At 58.7% G+C, this 14,797-nt stretch overlaps 1 protein-coding gene across 3 annotated transcripts in view; it reads left to right on the plus strand.

The window, feature by feature from the left end:
* Positions 1 to 608: 608 nt before the first annotated feature.
* CYTH4 (cytohesin 4) overlaps positions 609 to 14,797 on the plus strand; it is a 28,741-nt gene continuing 14,552 nt past the window's right edge. Inside the window, exons 1-6 of one of the 3 annotated variants that reach the window (XM_047067066.1) lie at positions 609 to 716; positions 8,088 to 8,170; positions 10,472 to 10,536; positions 11,646 to 11,712; positions 13,244 to 13,362; positions 14,611 to 14,691. In XM_047067066.1, the coding sequence (XP_046923022.1) occupies positions 698 to 716; positions 8,088 to 8,170; positions 10,472 to 10,536; positions 11,646 to 11,712; positions 13,244 to 13,362; positions 14,611 to 14,691 (434 nt within the window). In that variant the 5' untranslated portion in view covers positions 609 to 697. Of the gene's footprint in view, positions 717 to 4,592; positions 6,958 to 7,685; positions 7,888 to 8,087; positions 8,171 to 10,471; positions 10,537 to 11,645; positions 11,713 to 13,243; positions 13,363 to 14,610; positions 14,692 to 14,797 lie in introns of those variants that run through there. The other 2 variants (XM_047067065.1, XM_047067067.1) reach the window with 2 other exon arrangements.

Consider the following 14,797-nt stretch of genomic DNA (forward strand, 5'->3'; position numbering starts at 1 on the left):
TAGAACAGCTGCAAAGGAGCTTCACATTTGACTAGGAGCTTCCTAGCAGCCTGAGGGAAAAGGGACACTAAACATATGGCCGAGTGGTCACTAGACAGGAAACAGCCAGACATGTCACGGAGGGGAAGCAAAGCCTTTCCTGGCACTGAATCCATTTTCCTTTTCCCCAAGTAGATGAAAGATAGCTTGTGGGTAGGGTGGACTCTTTGGGGCCCCGCTGTCCAAAGGTTTTATCAAGAGGTTGCTAAGTAAATGGCCCATCATCCCGCATTATCCCCTAGGGAAGACTGTGCCCTCCAGCAGCCATCATCCTCTGTGTGTGCACGCGTGTAGGCGTGTGTGTGTGTGTGTGTGTGTGTGCACGCGCACGTATGTGTTTCTCGCTCTCACTTTCTCTTTTTACCCCCAACCCCTCCCTCTGTTTGTCTCTTTTGCCTCTAAATCTCCCCAGCCCACACCCAAAAATGCAAAGAGTCCCTGCTACACGAAACTCTGCTGGTTTTAGGAAGTGTTGCTGCTTCAAGAGCCTGCACACCGGGTCCCGGCAGACAGGACTTCCTCCCCAAGCGGGGCTGGGAGGGGCCACCCGGAAGGGGCCTGGTGTAGCCTCGGTGACACATCTCTGCCTGGTCAGCTTGAGCAGCAGCTGGGTCAGCAGGCGACGGGAGCGGAGGCCACCCTTCCCCGGGGCTTCAGGATGGACTTGTGCCACCCAGGTAAGCACCCAGGGCCGACCTCTCCGGGCCTCAGTTTCCTCCTCTGTAAAATGGGGACAATAGTGCCTGCCTCCCAGGATCCTGGACGGAATCCATACGTAAATAGATGTAAGATAGGGTGGAAATGCAGAAGCATGCAACAAATGTTTACGAGCTCAGGCTAAGTGCCAAGCTGTGCCCCAGGTGCTGGGAGAACAGGGAACAAAGCAGGCCCTGTCCCTGCCCTCCTGAGCTCACGCTCTACAGGGGGAGACAGACATAAAGGTATTAATGTAATGTGTCAGGGGGTGACAGGCAGGACGAAGGACAGTCAAGTAGGATAAGGGACATGGGAGGGGGTGGTCGAGGAGACCTCAGAAAGAGACACCATTTGGGCAGAGACCTGAAGGAAGGAGGGAGTGATCCCTGTCGGTTTCTGGGGAAGGAATATTCGGGGTGGGGGGGTGCAGGGGAAGGAATGAGCAGTGCAAGGAAGGTTGCTTGAGTTGAAGATGATGATGTTGGTGATAATGGCCGTCTGGGTGGCACAGGGGCCCTGAAGCTCCTGTTTGGACTTTAAGGGTGGGGGGATGAGGGTGGCCTTTGGGGAGGCTGAGGACACCCCCTAGAGTGCCAGTGGAGGGGGCCAGAGAGGAGCAGCAGAGAACCATGGCTGAGCCCCTCCCCAGTGAGCAGGACCGCGTGTCTGGGGGAAAGAGGAGAGACATGTGTACGGTTGGTAGGGAAGAGAACTGCATTTCTGCAAGGCAGAGGGAAGAAGAGGGACAAAGTCTCTGTGCCCTGCGATCGGAATGTCCCAGCATCAGGGCGCCTGGGTGGCGCAGTCGGTTAAGCGTCCAACTTCTGCTCAGGTCATGATCTCACAGTTTGTGGGTTCGAGCTCCGCATCGGGCTCTGTGCGGACAGCTCAGAGCCCTGGAGACTGCTTCGGATTCTGTGTCTCCCCCACCGCCCCCTCTCTGCCCCTCCTACACTCGCACTCTTGTCTCTCTCTAACAAATAAACATTTAAAAAAAAAAAAAGAAGAATGTCCCAGCATTGCCTGGAAATCCAGAAGACGAGGGCTTCCAGGAGCTGTCCAGTTCCCCAAGTTCAGATGACGTCAAGCCCGTTAGCAACAGAACCCTTTCTTCAAACAAAACCTAACACCGAGCAGTCTGACCCCGCCCACCGCGCCTCCCCTGACCCCACGGGCTTGGGGGAACATGGTTAGAGAACCACCCTTCCCTTTCAACAGCTTTTGGCCTTTGGACGGCAGGTGGCTCCCAGACCATACAGGCTCCGTGAATAGGTCTTAGGTGGAGACTAGATGACAAGGTGGGGACCCAGCGGGGAACAGCACCTGGTTTAAGATTACCCGGCAGATACGAAGTGATGGGTCCTTAAGAAGAGGGATGGTTGTCCCCATCACGAGGACACTGAGGCTCACGGAGGTTTACTGCGGGAGAGGACTGACTTACTTGAAGTCAGGGGGCCAGTAAGTGGCAGGGCAGGGACCTGAAAGGAGAGAGAGCCACGGGTTAGCCCGGGCTGCGGAAGGTGCAGCCCAGAAGGCGGGCTGCTGCTTTGCTCTGGGCTGGCCCTGGGAGGGATGGGATTGAGTGAAGTCAACGCAGGCGGTCTGTTGGGAGATTTCAGGTCTCCACGGATTGGTTCATTCATTCATTCATTCATTCGTGCTATAAGCAGTCCTCCGGAGTGCAGGGTCTGTGCTGGGCAGTGCTGGGGACAGCAGGCCCAGCCCTGGGGGAGGCTGCTGGTCCAGGACATGGGGGAGTGGGAGACAGACCCCCAGATCCTGCAGGACGATGACCCAGAGCAAACGAGGAAGCGACTCCTTCCACGTGGGAGAGGGGGAGATCTCGGAAAACTTCCTGGAGGAGTCGGGTCCCCCAGGGCGGCCTCCCCGCCTGCCTCCCGTGTGTTCAGGCCTCCTCCCCCCAGGGCCTGCCGGGAAGATGAGCGGTCCAGGCAACAAAACCTCTGTGTGACCAAAGACAGCACCTTTGGGCTGGTGCAGGGAGGCCGGGGAATAGTTAAAAATAGAGGCAGCTTGGCTCTGGGGGTGGGGAGGAAGCCACACGTCGCCCACAGAGCCTCGGGGGCCGGGGCGAGGAACAGCTCCGCCAGACACCCCCTCCTGCCCCAGGCCCCCCCCCCAGACTCTGAGGAGCCTCTGCCCTCGGGCCCCCAGGATAGCGCCCTCCTCCCGCCCTGGAAAGGGGAAGCTGGGCCAGCTGTCCTGGAAACGGGCCTGCGAGCAGAAATATTTCTAAAAATATGATATGGGAAAGAGGAAGGACAAAGAGGAAGTAAGGAGGAGCTGGGGAGGTAGATGGCCGGGGTGGGCAGCAGGGCACTGACAGCTGGCCTGGGCACCGTGCAGAGGGCAGCCGCAGCCTACAGCGTGGCGGGGGGGGGTGGAGGGCATCCAAAAGCAGCCTTCGTGAGGCGGGAAAATCACCGAGCCCAGGGCGGAGTCAACAGAGTTCACGGTGGCGGCTGTTATCGTTATCGTGTTGTTATTTTGCGTGTTTCATGAGCACTGTTACTAAAACCCGACTCCACGGGGCGGGCGCCTGGGTGGCTCCGTCGGTGGAGCCCCTGACTTCAGCTCAGGTCATGATCTCGCCGTTTGTGAGTTCGGGCCCCACGTCGGGCTCGCGGCTATCAGGACAGAGCCTGCTTCGGATCCTCTGTCCCCCTCTCTCTGCCCCACTTGCGCTCTCTCTCTCTCTCTTTCTCAAAAGTAAACAAACATTAAAAAAAATTTTTTTTTGTTAATTAAATCCAACTCCCACGAGCTGCTTCGGTGCTTGAAACCCCAGCGTCACCAGGCTCAGACTCAGAAGTGGCCACTCTGACCCTGCGTCCTTGTCGCCCTCCCTGAACCTCAGTGTCCTCAGCTCTGAAATGGGGAGAAATCCCCACTTTGAAACAGACAGGCGAAGGGGTGGAAGGCCCCGGGCTTCACGTGACAGGGGCCACCTGCTGGGGGGGGGGTCAGAATCCCTCCAGAAGGGGACAGGGGATCCAGGGGTCCATGAACATGCCTGCCAAACCACAAAAGAAGCTCTGTGAAGAAAAACTGCAGACAGCCCCCTCCCCACGCCCTCCCACTGTCCTGAGAAAACTCGCCACGCACGCCTATGCTTCAGTTTCCCCAGCTCTGGAGAGTTGGCTTTGTTTTCTCTCTTCCCCCCACCTCCCTCCAAAAAAACAAGGCATCATTCTGCATCTGGCCTTCATTCTCAAACAGGAGCCACGGTCAGCACTTCCAGTCAGAACAACCAGGGACTAGTACCTGGTGGGGTTTGGATGATTTGCGCGAAGATATCTGCCGTCGGAAGACCAACATCAGGGCTGTGGCCTCGGGAGTCCTGGATGGGCCTGGGTGTGACCCCCAGCTCGAGCACCTTCCAGCCGTGTCACCTCGGACACAGGACAGGAGGGCACCTGAGAAGGGAGACGCTGAGCGGGGGTGACGAGGCAGAGGGCGGAAGGAAAGGCATTCAAGACACGGGGAACAGCCTGTGCGTGCGGAAGCCTGTGGAGAGGGCGCACGTGGGAGCAAGTGGAGGACGTCCAGGAGGCCTCAAGCCGGGGGCGGGGGTGGCGCAACGTCAGTGGAAGATGGGGCCCTGCCTGCCCAACCGGGGGCCCCGGAAGACTCGGGGTGTCATCCCCAGGGCAACGGGACGCCGCGGGAGACTGGATGGGAGGTGCCGAGTGGAGGCCGGGAGACACGGGGTCCAGGGACACGCCGAAGTCGGGGTGGGGGTGGGGGTGGGGCCGTGGAAACGGAAAGGAGATGGACGGGGTGTGGCGCGGGGGAGACACAAGGGTGAGAGAGGGGTGCATGTCAGTGTGCCTCAAAGAGCTGTGAGATCGAGTGACATAATTTACACCGAGCCGCTGGCACAAAGCACGTGTTTTTGAGCCGAAGGTCAATGGGAGACTCTTCCTTCGCCACCCCCCACCTCCTCCCTGGAAACGGGGCTCTCCGGGCCTGCGGAGCCCAGTGTTGCAGGGACAGAAAGCAAGACTCCCAAGAGGGTCACCAGGAGGAGGGCCCATGGCGCCACTCCTCGTCCCTCCTGGGTCCGTGTCAGTGACCTGCGGGGGCCAGAACACCACCTGACGGCTGCTGGGTTAGGTTGCATCCTGCATCCTGGAGGACGGTGCCCCATCCAAGCAGGACATCAGCTCCAAGCTGACGCTTTGTTCCACCAGGCTGGCAGCTTCCGGGGGCGAAGTGGTCCCAGAGGACCAGCGGATCCCCTGGCCAGATGCTCCTCCCACGCCTGCCTTCCTGTGAGGAGAGCCCCTTGGTCCAGGGTGACGTTGTACAGTACTCGACATCTGACGACCCCTGGACAGTGGCGCTGGCCGAGGCTCTGTGGGAAGGAAGGGCCCCCCCGCACGTCCGGACCACGTGTGGCTTCCGGTCAAGATGGATCGCTGGCCTTTAGGAGTAGAAGGGATCCTTTGCAATCCCATTGCCTCCCGAGTTGGCTGATGGGTCTTCGAGGGGAAACAGTGGGTCTCTGTTGCCGGCAGCTCAGAGATTCAGAGGTGGCGATAGCTCGGGAAGCTCGGGTGGGTGGCTTCTCATGTAGCCTCCACCCGGGCCACGTGGCTACTGCACTCGTGGACAGTTGTACCAGCACTGGGCTGCCGGTCAGAGCCTGGCTGAGGTCACCGGCCGACTCGTTCCGTCTGCCTGGCGGTGCAGTTTCTCCCCTGTGCCGGATGGTTGCTGGGCAGCACCGGTGGGCGTCACAAAAATCTTCATCCCCCGGGTCCACTCCTAGGGGACCACCCACTTGCCTCCTCCCCAGACCCCCCTACTCCCGATCTTCCGATCTTCCTCCTTCCCAGCTTCCGAGAAGTCAAGCCACCCTCTCCTGTTCACTGTTAACCTTAAAAAAACAAAACTGCCAGCTGTTTTCCTGGCCAAGGAGGGGTTTATTCCAGAAGAGTATTAGAACCGCCATCCAGGACAAGCAAGCTGTGGCAAAACCCTCGGCAAGACCGAAGGACAGAGACAGGAGTCGCCGTTAGGAAAGGGGAGTCGGAAAGGCTGCGCAATAAACAACAAGTCCATCGGAGTTAACTGGGGGCTCCAGGCGTAGTGGCTTTTCACGGGCTGAGTTGTGACTTTCTCATTGGCTGGGCTGTTGCGGAGGGAGGAGGAAAGCTTCCTTCCGGCTGCAGGGAGAGCAACTTAGTAGCTACAATCTTTGCCACTTGCAAGGTGTGTCTGCTCCTGTAGGGTCTGCAATTGACGAGGAGTGGGTGTGAGAGCCCCCCCTGCTTAAAGGAGATTTCCTTTCGTCAATTTGCACACCATAAATGCAGGCGTGTTCTTGCTGGGGGCCACTGCTCTTTGCACATGAAATGGGTGGCCAGGCACCCTCCCCAGAGTCCTGCTCACTGGGAGCCTTTCTCACCCCTGTCTCTCCAGGACACCTTTGGGCAGGGGTCAACAGCTACCCAGCGTTTACGTGTCCCCAAACACGAAGCCACCCATTCTGGAACCAGGTTGGGGTGCTTTGCTCCTTTGCCAGAGAGATCACAAGGGACCTACCCACGCAGACATAGTGGGAGCCAAGGGACCGGGTGCGACAGCCGTGGATGGCATAGGGGCCTGGGTGATGTGTTCACGGAGCTTACTGGAACCTTCTGGTTTTATTCACACTTGTTCCTCCTCAGGGAGCCACTTGTGAAGGACTGTCGTTGTGCTCACTTGACTTTATGACCTGGTGGGTCACCCAGAGCCATCTTGACTGCTTGACCAAGGGAATCATCATATACAGTTGTCATCGCATTTCAGGACCCTTCTTTCTGGGCACCCAGCTTCTCCTTCAGTCAGTAGAGCCTGGGTGTGAGGACTGGCTCAGGTCCAGAAACTGGGCGAAAGGTCTTGGCTTTTGATGCAGTGGCTGTCCTTGGGGAGGGCCATATCCTCGGGTGAGGCAGTTCCATTTGGCTGAGTTAAGTTCCTGGGGAGGAGGAAATTCAGCTGTGCCATCAGCAGGCTACCCCCAACCCTACCCCCAGCCACTGAAAGAAATGGGTGCCTTGATCATGAAGGGGAGAGCTGATGGCACAACGCAGCATCCATTATACGTGCATTGGACCCTTCCCACGGGTAGAATACTTGCTTGGTGCCTCGCCGTCTCAACACCCAGTTTCGATCTCCAATCCAAGATGGCAGCTCGGTCAGTGGGAGGGAAAGGTAGGGACAGGGAGCCTTTAATTTTCTCTCTGCTTTCATTTGGGAGACATAAGGGCTGTCCTTGCAAAACCTTAAAGAAAGGTGACCAGGTATTCCCTAAAACTAGGACTTAAAGAGTTGGGGAGAGTATGGACAGACAGACGGGAGAAGGCATCCCAGGGTCGAGGAACAGCATGGGCAAAAGTGGGAAAGTAAGACAGAGACAGTCTGGGGGGAGTGAGGAGCCGGCAGGCTAGACTCCCAGGCTGTTACTGAGAATAGTGGAAGACAAGGCCGGCTAGAGAGGCCGGGATTGTGGAGGACCAGGAGGAGAACTCTTTCCCTCTAAGCAACAGGGAGCCCGTGGAGATTTTGGCCAAGCGAGTGTTGTGGATGCAACAGGAAGTGCGAGGGGTTAGAGGTGACCCAGCCGACCCCAGTGCAGGAATTGTCACAGCACCTTGCACAGAATGCCAGCACACACGCGTCTCCTTTCATTCCGGGTAACGAGAAAAGAGCCCAGGCTTCGTAGCCAGCCCAATCCAAGCCCCACCCGGGCTGAGTAGCTTGTCCCTGTGGAGCCCTGGCCGGGTCACCTCATCTCTCTGAGCCTCAGCGTCTGGAGCAGGAGCTGCGAATTGTCCCCCCCACCCCCAAAGCCAGTCTCCCCATCTTATACGGTCACAATGGTATCAGGACCGCCATGCTAAAGGCTCATTTCCCGGCCTCCCTTGCAGCTAGGTGTGGTCATGTGACTCTGTCTGACCAATGGCCTGGGAGGCAAAATGATACCCCACTCCCTGGTTGTGCAAATAAATACGCGGCCAAGTGAGCTAACCAAGCGATCTGGGGAAAGAGCAGATGAAATGCCAAGGAAGAATGAATGACGTCCGCAAGTATTTTGAGTACCTGCTACATGTCAGCTCTTTCTAGGGGGCGGAGGATGCAGCGGTGAGCAAAATTCTTGAAGTTTCTGCTGTCACGGTGCTGAGAGTATAACGAGTAGAGCAGGAAAGGCGCAAATAAACAAGATGGTGGGGGTGGGGGGGAGGGGAATGTCCCCAGAGGGTACAAAACTGGGCGGGGAGGGGAAGGGAGAGGAAGGGAGCAAGCCAGGGACACCCCCCCGATCCCCGTTCTTCTCTCTCCAGACCCAGCGGAGCTGAGCAGTGGGGAGACAGAGGAACTACAGCAGATCAAATGGCACCGGAGGCAGCTTCTGGAAGACATCCAGGTGCGTGCACACTCACAAACGCACAGGCTCCTGTCCACACGCGGGTTCGAGCCGACACGCCCTCCCACGAGCAAACCCTCATAGGCGCTCACGCAGCCCCGCACTCACTCCTGCCCCCCGGGGCCTGGTCAGAGGGCAGGACCAGACTCCATCCAGCGCCCCCCCCCGGCCCCCGGAGTGGGGAGAATGGAATTCCGGGGGGGCTAGAGAGAGCTAGGAGGGTGGGGGGAGATCGGTTAAGCACCTACTGTGTGCCAAGCCCTGCCTGGTGCTGTCTGCACTTGATGGCTTGGCGGGTTCCAGTCCCGCCTGCGTGGCCCCGATCTGGTCGCATCTCCACCCTGGGCCCCAGTTTCAGCCCCTCAAAAATGTCACCCATTTCGTCAAGATAACACCAACGTGTGCCTGGCCCTTGCCAACACAGTTTCTCAGACGTTCACCCATTTGACTCTTAGCAGCCTTCGAAGGCGGGTCCTCGTTCTGTTCCTGGAGCGTGCGGAGCTCAGTCCTGCCCCCGGGCCTTTGCACTCACCGTTCCCGTGGTCCCCGGGACTCTCCGCAGCTCTCCTCGGGGCACCTCCTTCTCACTGTTTCGTTCTTGGCTCGAATGTTGCCCTGACCACTCTGGCTGTGGTTGCTGGGGCCCGACCCCACGCCAACACACGTGTACCTAAGAAAGTTGAAGATACAAAATCACTCACTCAGCAAGTGCTTTGTTGAGACCTACTAGGTGGCCAGGCTCTTCCTGTACCATGACACGACATTAGTGATCAGAGATCGTTCTCTTTTTATTGGAGTACGGGTGACACCCCACGTTCCATTGGCTTCAGGTGCCCCCCCCCCCGGTGCCTGGACAAGGCTATCCCTTACGCTGCGCCCACAACAGGGTAGCTACTCTCGTCATTTCATTTGCCCATGACCACCGTGATCCCACCCCCACTGGGCTGTGAGCCCCGTGAAAGCGTGGGTCTGTCTTGCCCATCACCATAGCCCCAGCTCCAGAGTCAAAGCATACAGGAGGCGCTCAATTAATATTTGCAAGTGGATCCCCATTTTATGTGGGGGGAAGCCACCCAGTGACTTGGCCAAGATCAGGTACAGGTACGGTCTCCAGGCCCCTGCGACCCCCCGGGTTCCTGGAACCCAGGTTCCTTTGGGACCGCTCTCATCCCTCAGATTCCAGGGGAAGGCGAGGAGGCGCTAGGGTGCATGTTAGGGGCTCTTGCCAGGTCCCCATGCTGCTGCCCTGCAGGGGTCTGCTGGACCAGCTGCCACTCTCCTGTCCGCCCAGCGGTCGTGGCTGGCATAATTAGGGGGTCCTCTGCCCCTGGGCGCCTCCTGCAGGGTCAGGACAAAAATAAAAATGAAAAAGGCTTGAGGGGAGTGGCGAAAGCGCAGACTTGGAATCGGGCCTCGGACACGTCCCCTTACCTCTCTGCACTTCAGCGACCTCTTCTGTACATTCCACTGGGGTGGCAAGGTCCCTGAAAAGACAGCCTGCGCGATCTTGTACCCGGGGGGGGTCCCCATAATACTGGGCACATAGTAGGCCCTGAGTGAAGGGTGAGCGACAGAGTAAACGGATGGGGGAGGGAAGCCAGAGAGGAGTTGGGGCCTGGTCCTAGGGTGGGAACTCATTCCTCGTGGCTGGGGAGGCAGTAGGGAGCCACGGAAGGAGCTGGGGAAGGGCAGGCACCAAGCTGTGCTTCAGGAAGCTGGCAGCTGGGCGCAGGAGGGCTTGGCGGGTAGGCTTGGCTAAAGGGCAGGAGACTCCACAGCTGCAGAGGGGAGGTGGGAGGGCTGGAAGTAGAGTGGGGCGAAGGGTGGGGACTTGAGGACCGCGTCCCCCGAGACAGGAGCCCATGGAGAATCGCGTATCAACAGGCAATAGGCTGGCTTGGGATTTTGAGGATAAGAAACATCTGGGAAAAGGAGGGGGGCACCGGGGGGGGGCGGGTTAAGCGTCTGACTCTCAGCTCAGGTCATGATCTCGCGGTTTGTGAGTTCGAGCCCCGCGTCGGGGTCTGCGCTGATGGTGCGGAGCCTGCTCGGGATTCTTCTGTCTCTCCTTCTCTCGACCCCTCCCCGACTTGTGCCCGCTAAATAACGTGAAAAAATTAAAATAAAAAAAGAGAGAGAGGGAGGGAGGGAGAAACATCTGGGAAAGGGATCTCTCAAAGGTAGGCGGGCAGTGACAGCTCACTGGAGGTCTGGGGTCACGCCCAGGGGTGGAAGTGGTTGTTGAAGTCTGTCCCTGACTCTCCCTCCCTGTCGCACCCCCCCCCCGCCACCGCCCCGCAGAAGCTGAAGGATGAGATCGCAGATGTGTTTGCCCAGATCGATTGCTTCGAGATCGCGGAGGAGAGGTGAGGAGGGGCCAGGCCAGGGGCCCCTGGGAAACTGCCATGGTGGCTTCCCGAGGATGTCCCACACCAGGAATGAGCAGGAGGGAGCAGGGGCCCTGCCTGGGCCTGGGGCCCTGGTGACATCAGGGATCGGCCTGGAAGAAGAGGCAGCAGGGAGGGCCTGAGAGCCCATCTCGTGGTCTGGTCTGGTCCTTACTGCCAACAGCCCCCTCTTTTGAGAGACACTCCCCATCCCCACCCCCTCCACCCAAAGTCTCTCCTAACCCGCACTGACCCAGGCCCTGATCAATCGCCGGCCAGGAGCATCACGGGATGGGCTAGGAAAAGGAGCGCTCAGCTCTGTGACCTGGGGCTTGTCCCCGCCCCTCCCTGGGCCTCAGTTTCCCCCCTTGTGGGGAATAAGAAGGTTGGTCCCTACATAATCCCCTGAGGCCCCGGGTACCGACGGCTACACATTCGTCTCAGGAAGTCGCCACCCGGCCCCTGCCGTCCCTTGATCTCCGATCACCTTTCTAGCCCCACCGCAAACCCCCACACGTGGTTGCCCCGTGTCTCCAGGTGTCCTGTTCCAGCCCCGACACCAGCATAACTTTTACAGAGCGCCTACCACCAAGCTGCTTTAAACTCTTTAGCCTCTCAACCATGCTGGGGAAACTGAGTCCCAGAGAGGTGAAGTGATTCCCCTCGTGTGGCTCGGCCAACAAAGCAGCAGAGCGGGGTTTGCACCAGGAGTCGGGCCCCGGGGGCCGTGCCCTCACCCCCGGCCTCCCTGTCATCCTGCCCCCACTTCGAGCACAGGGCCCCCCCTAAATGCTCTCCCTAGAGCGACTCTGGGCTTCCAGGGCCACGGCTGCAGAACCGGCTAGAATGCTGGAGCTGGGCCCACTGGAACAGTCCCATCTGGGAGTCTGGGAGGGGCCCAGACCCTGCATTTCTAGGGTCTGTCCGAGGCGATTCCAATGCAGGATGTGAGGACCCCACTTGGAGGCCCTTGGGGGCCCTTGGGGAATATCGGCTGTAGCTGCGGAAAAAGCATCCTTGGGGACTGGCGGGGGGGGGAGGGTCCTGGGGTTCTGGGGCGGTCCAGGCTGACATCACCTTGTCTGCAGCCGGATGGCCCAGAAAGAGAAGGAGCTATGCATTGGGCGTAAGAAGTTCAACATGGACCCCGTGAAGGTAGGGCAGTCGTGGGGGGCTCGGGTGGTCGTGGGGTCGGGGGTTCCGCATGCTGGACACCTTCACGATGTCCTCTCGTTCCGCTCGACTGACGATGGCCCACCTTAGAGGTGAGAAAACTGAGGCCCAGCGGAGCTCGGGAGCTTGTCCGGTGGCCCACAGACTGCCATGGCTTCAGTGCCCTGTCACCCCATAGCAGAGCATGAGGTAGGAGCCGGGAGGAGGTGGTGACATTTTATGAAGTCCACAGACTTGGAGTCCGCTGGCCGAGTCTCTGCTTCCTCCTTTTTAGTAGGTCTTTGGACACTGGGGCCCTTCGATTCCGGGGCTCAGTCTCCAGAAGTTTCTCCCAGCCTCTCTGCTGGGGGAGGGCCAGTCTGGGGGTGCTGGCATGGAGCACTGGGGGCTCAGGCTGCTACGACTCTTGTCCCTCCCCCCACCCACACACACCACCTCCCCACCCCCCACCTCCACCCCACCCTCCCCTCCCCTGGCCTCAGAGCAACCTCTCACCTAGCTAGGTGGCAGCCGGGTCCCTTCCTGCTTGAACAAAGACAGGAGGAAGCCACAAGCTGACATACGGGGGTAGGGTCAGGGCAGTCAAAGGGTCCCTGGAAATTTACTGCTCTGGCTGAGAGAGCTGCCTCTTCCCCATCACAGTGACACAGGCTCACCCATTTGTCACACACCCATTTGCCTTGCCATGGGAATCGGACCCCTGCCCCAACCGCACAAAACACACACACACACAGACAAGCACACACTCGGGCATACAGACGCGTGCTCACACACAGGTGCACATACACACAGAGCACCTGGGAGGGGCCACTGAGGGGCCCCCAGGACCCTCTGCCTGTCACTGAGAGCCCCTCACAACCGCCCCTCCCCCACCACCTTCCAGCAACCTCTTCCCCGAACTCCCAAAGTTAGAAGGACAGATTCTGAGCGCCTGGGTCGTGAGGTGTGCGTGATATTGTCACATCGGAAGCAGGTTTCATGTAGAAAGGGAAGGAAAGTCGCCACGATGGAAACTCTCTCCCTCTGAATGCTGGGACGTGGCCATCTCCTCTCCTTTTGATTTAGCCGGATTTTTTTCTAATTTTTTACACAATGGACATAGATTGCTTGTGAGGAAAAAAAACATGAAACGCTATTTTTAAATGTATGAATATGAAGGGGACAAAAGAAAGGGCTGAATCGTTGAATCTTAAAATTACAAATTCATAGACTCACTGAAGCATGTAATCAGTGTGAGCCTGAAGGGGACCCGGGGAGCCCCTGGCATGAGCCTGGCCCGCTACAGGATGCTCTCTCTCTTTGCATGCCTCCATTGATGGGGACCTCACCACCTTCCAATGGCAGCTTCTGTTAAGGAGGGACACAACTTCCCAGAAAAGTCTGTGCCAATGTCAGAATGCCAGGTCCCCCCACAGCCCGCCCCACAGTCTGGCCACGGGGGGCCCCTCCCTTCCTCCACTGAGGCCAGCTGCTGGGGGGGGTGCTGATCATGGGCTCCGTGTACCCCCTCCAGGGCGTCCAGTATCTCATTGAGCACAAACTGCTGACCCCCGACGTCCAGGACATCGCGCGGTTCCTGTACAAGGGCGAGGGCCTCAACAAGACGGCCATCGGCACGTACTTGGGGGAGAGGTAAGGCGGTGCGTGGCCTCAGGGAGATAGGGAACGAGGGTTGCGCAGGTGTGTGTGTGTGCGTGTGCGTGTGCGTGTGCAGGTAAGTGAGTGAGCGAATTATGTTAGGGAAGTCCTAACTCTTGGGGCTTGAGACAGCTAACTGATCACTCCCCTCCACCTTCTGAACCAATGCCTGCCTTCCTGCCTGCCTTCATTCACTTATTTGGTCAACAGATAGATATTTTTTAGTCTCCACTGTGTGCCAAGCAGTGTCAAATCCCCGGACTTATACTAGTGACCAAGATAAACAAAACAAAACCCCTGCCCTCGGAGAGGTACGTTCTAGTGGGAAAGACAGATCCCCAAATATGCAAAATACATTAGAAAATGTTAAGTTCTTTGGACTGCAAAGAAAGCAGGGAAGGGAGATGAGAAGCGTTGGGAATCATGGGTCAAGGGCCGTGACTTTAACTACTGTGAGTAGGAAGGGTCTCGTCGAGAAAGTGGTGTTTGACACGTAAAGGAGGTGAGCTGTGAGGACATCTGGGGGAAGAGCATGCCAACGGGAACAGCCTGTGCAAAGGCCCTGGGGCAGAAGCATGCTCAAGGAATGGCAGGCTGGTGAGGTCAGAAGAGACCAAGGGAGGGAAGAAGTGGCAGGGGATGAGGTGGGGCTCCATGGGAGGGTCTGGGCACAGGAGGGGTGAGAAAGGACCCCTCTGGGCTGTTGGGAGAGGCAGGCGGGCTGTAAGGGACGAGGCAGCAGCCAGACCAGCAGCCCTTCCCCCGGGTTCCCCAGGGGACAGGTTCCTTCCCCCGAGAGGGCAGGGGATGTTGGTGCAAGAAAAACAGAGCTTCCCGATTTGAGCTGGGAAGAAGGGAGAAATCGGGGTAGGCCCGGCTCTCTTCATTTCACAGAGGAGGACACTGGGGCTCCGGGAGGTCCAGTGGCTTGAGTAGGGTCATCCAGGCAGGAAGTGACAGAGAGCGCCCCCTCCCCTCCCGGGTGAGAACAGCGCCGGTGAGCCGTGGGGGAGTTGCAGGGGTGGTGGGGGGGGGGGGGTCTGCTCCAGTGTGAGGAATACGTGTGCACGTTCGGGGGAGGGGCTCAGACGTGGCTCAGCGGACCGGAAGGTGGCTGGATCCGGAAGGAGGACACGCGGCTCCCCTCCTCTCCCTCCCCCACCTCAACCCCTTCCCCCCGCCCCCCAGGAGGCGGGTGCCGGCAAGTTCCCAAACGTGTGCCCTCCTCCCTGTCCCCTGCAGGGATTCCTTCAACCTGCAGGTCCTCCAGGCCTTCGTGGACTGCCATGAGTTTGCCAACCTCAACCTCGTGCAGGCCCTCAGGTGAGGGGGGGGGACAGCCCTCGGGGGTGGCAGAGCCTGGGCGGGACCGGAAGCCACATAGCTAACGGCACAGACACAGCAAAGGGGAGCGACGAGGAGGACGGGA

The sequence above is a fragment of the Lynx rufus genome, unplaced genomic scaffold, assembly GCF_022079265.1.
Source record: "Lynx rufus isolate CCGP_SWC_20201006 ecotype Redwood Valley unplaced genomic scaffold, mLynRuf1.p SCAF_7, whole genome shotgun sequence".
In the NCBI taxonomy this organism is placed as follows: Eukaryota; Metazoa; Chordata; class Mammalia; order Carnivora; family Felidae; genus Lynx; species Lynx rufus.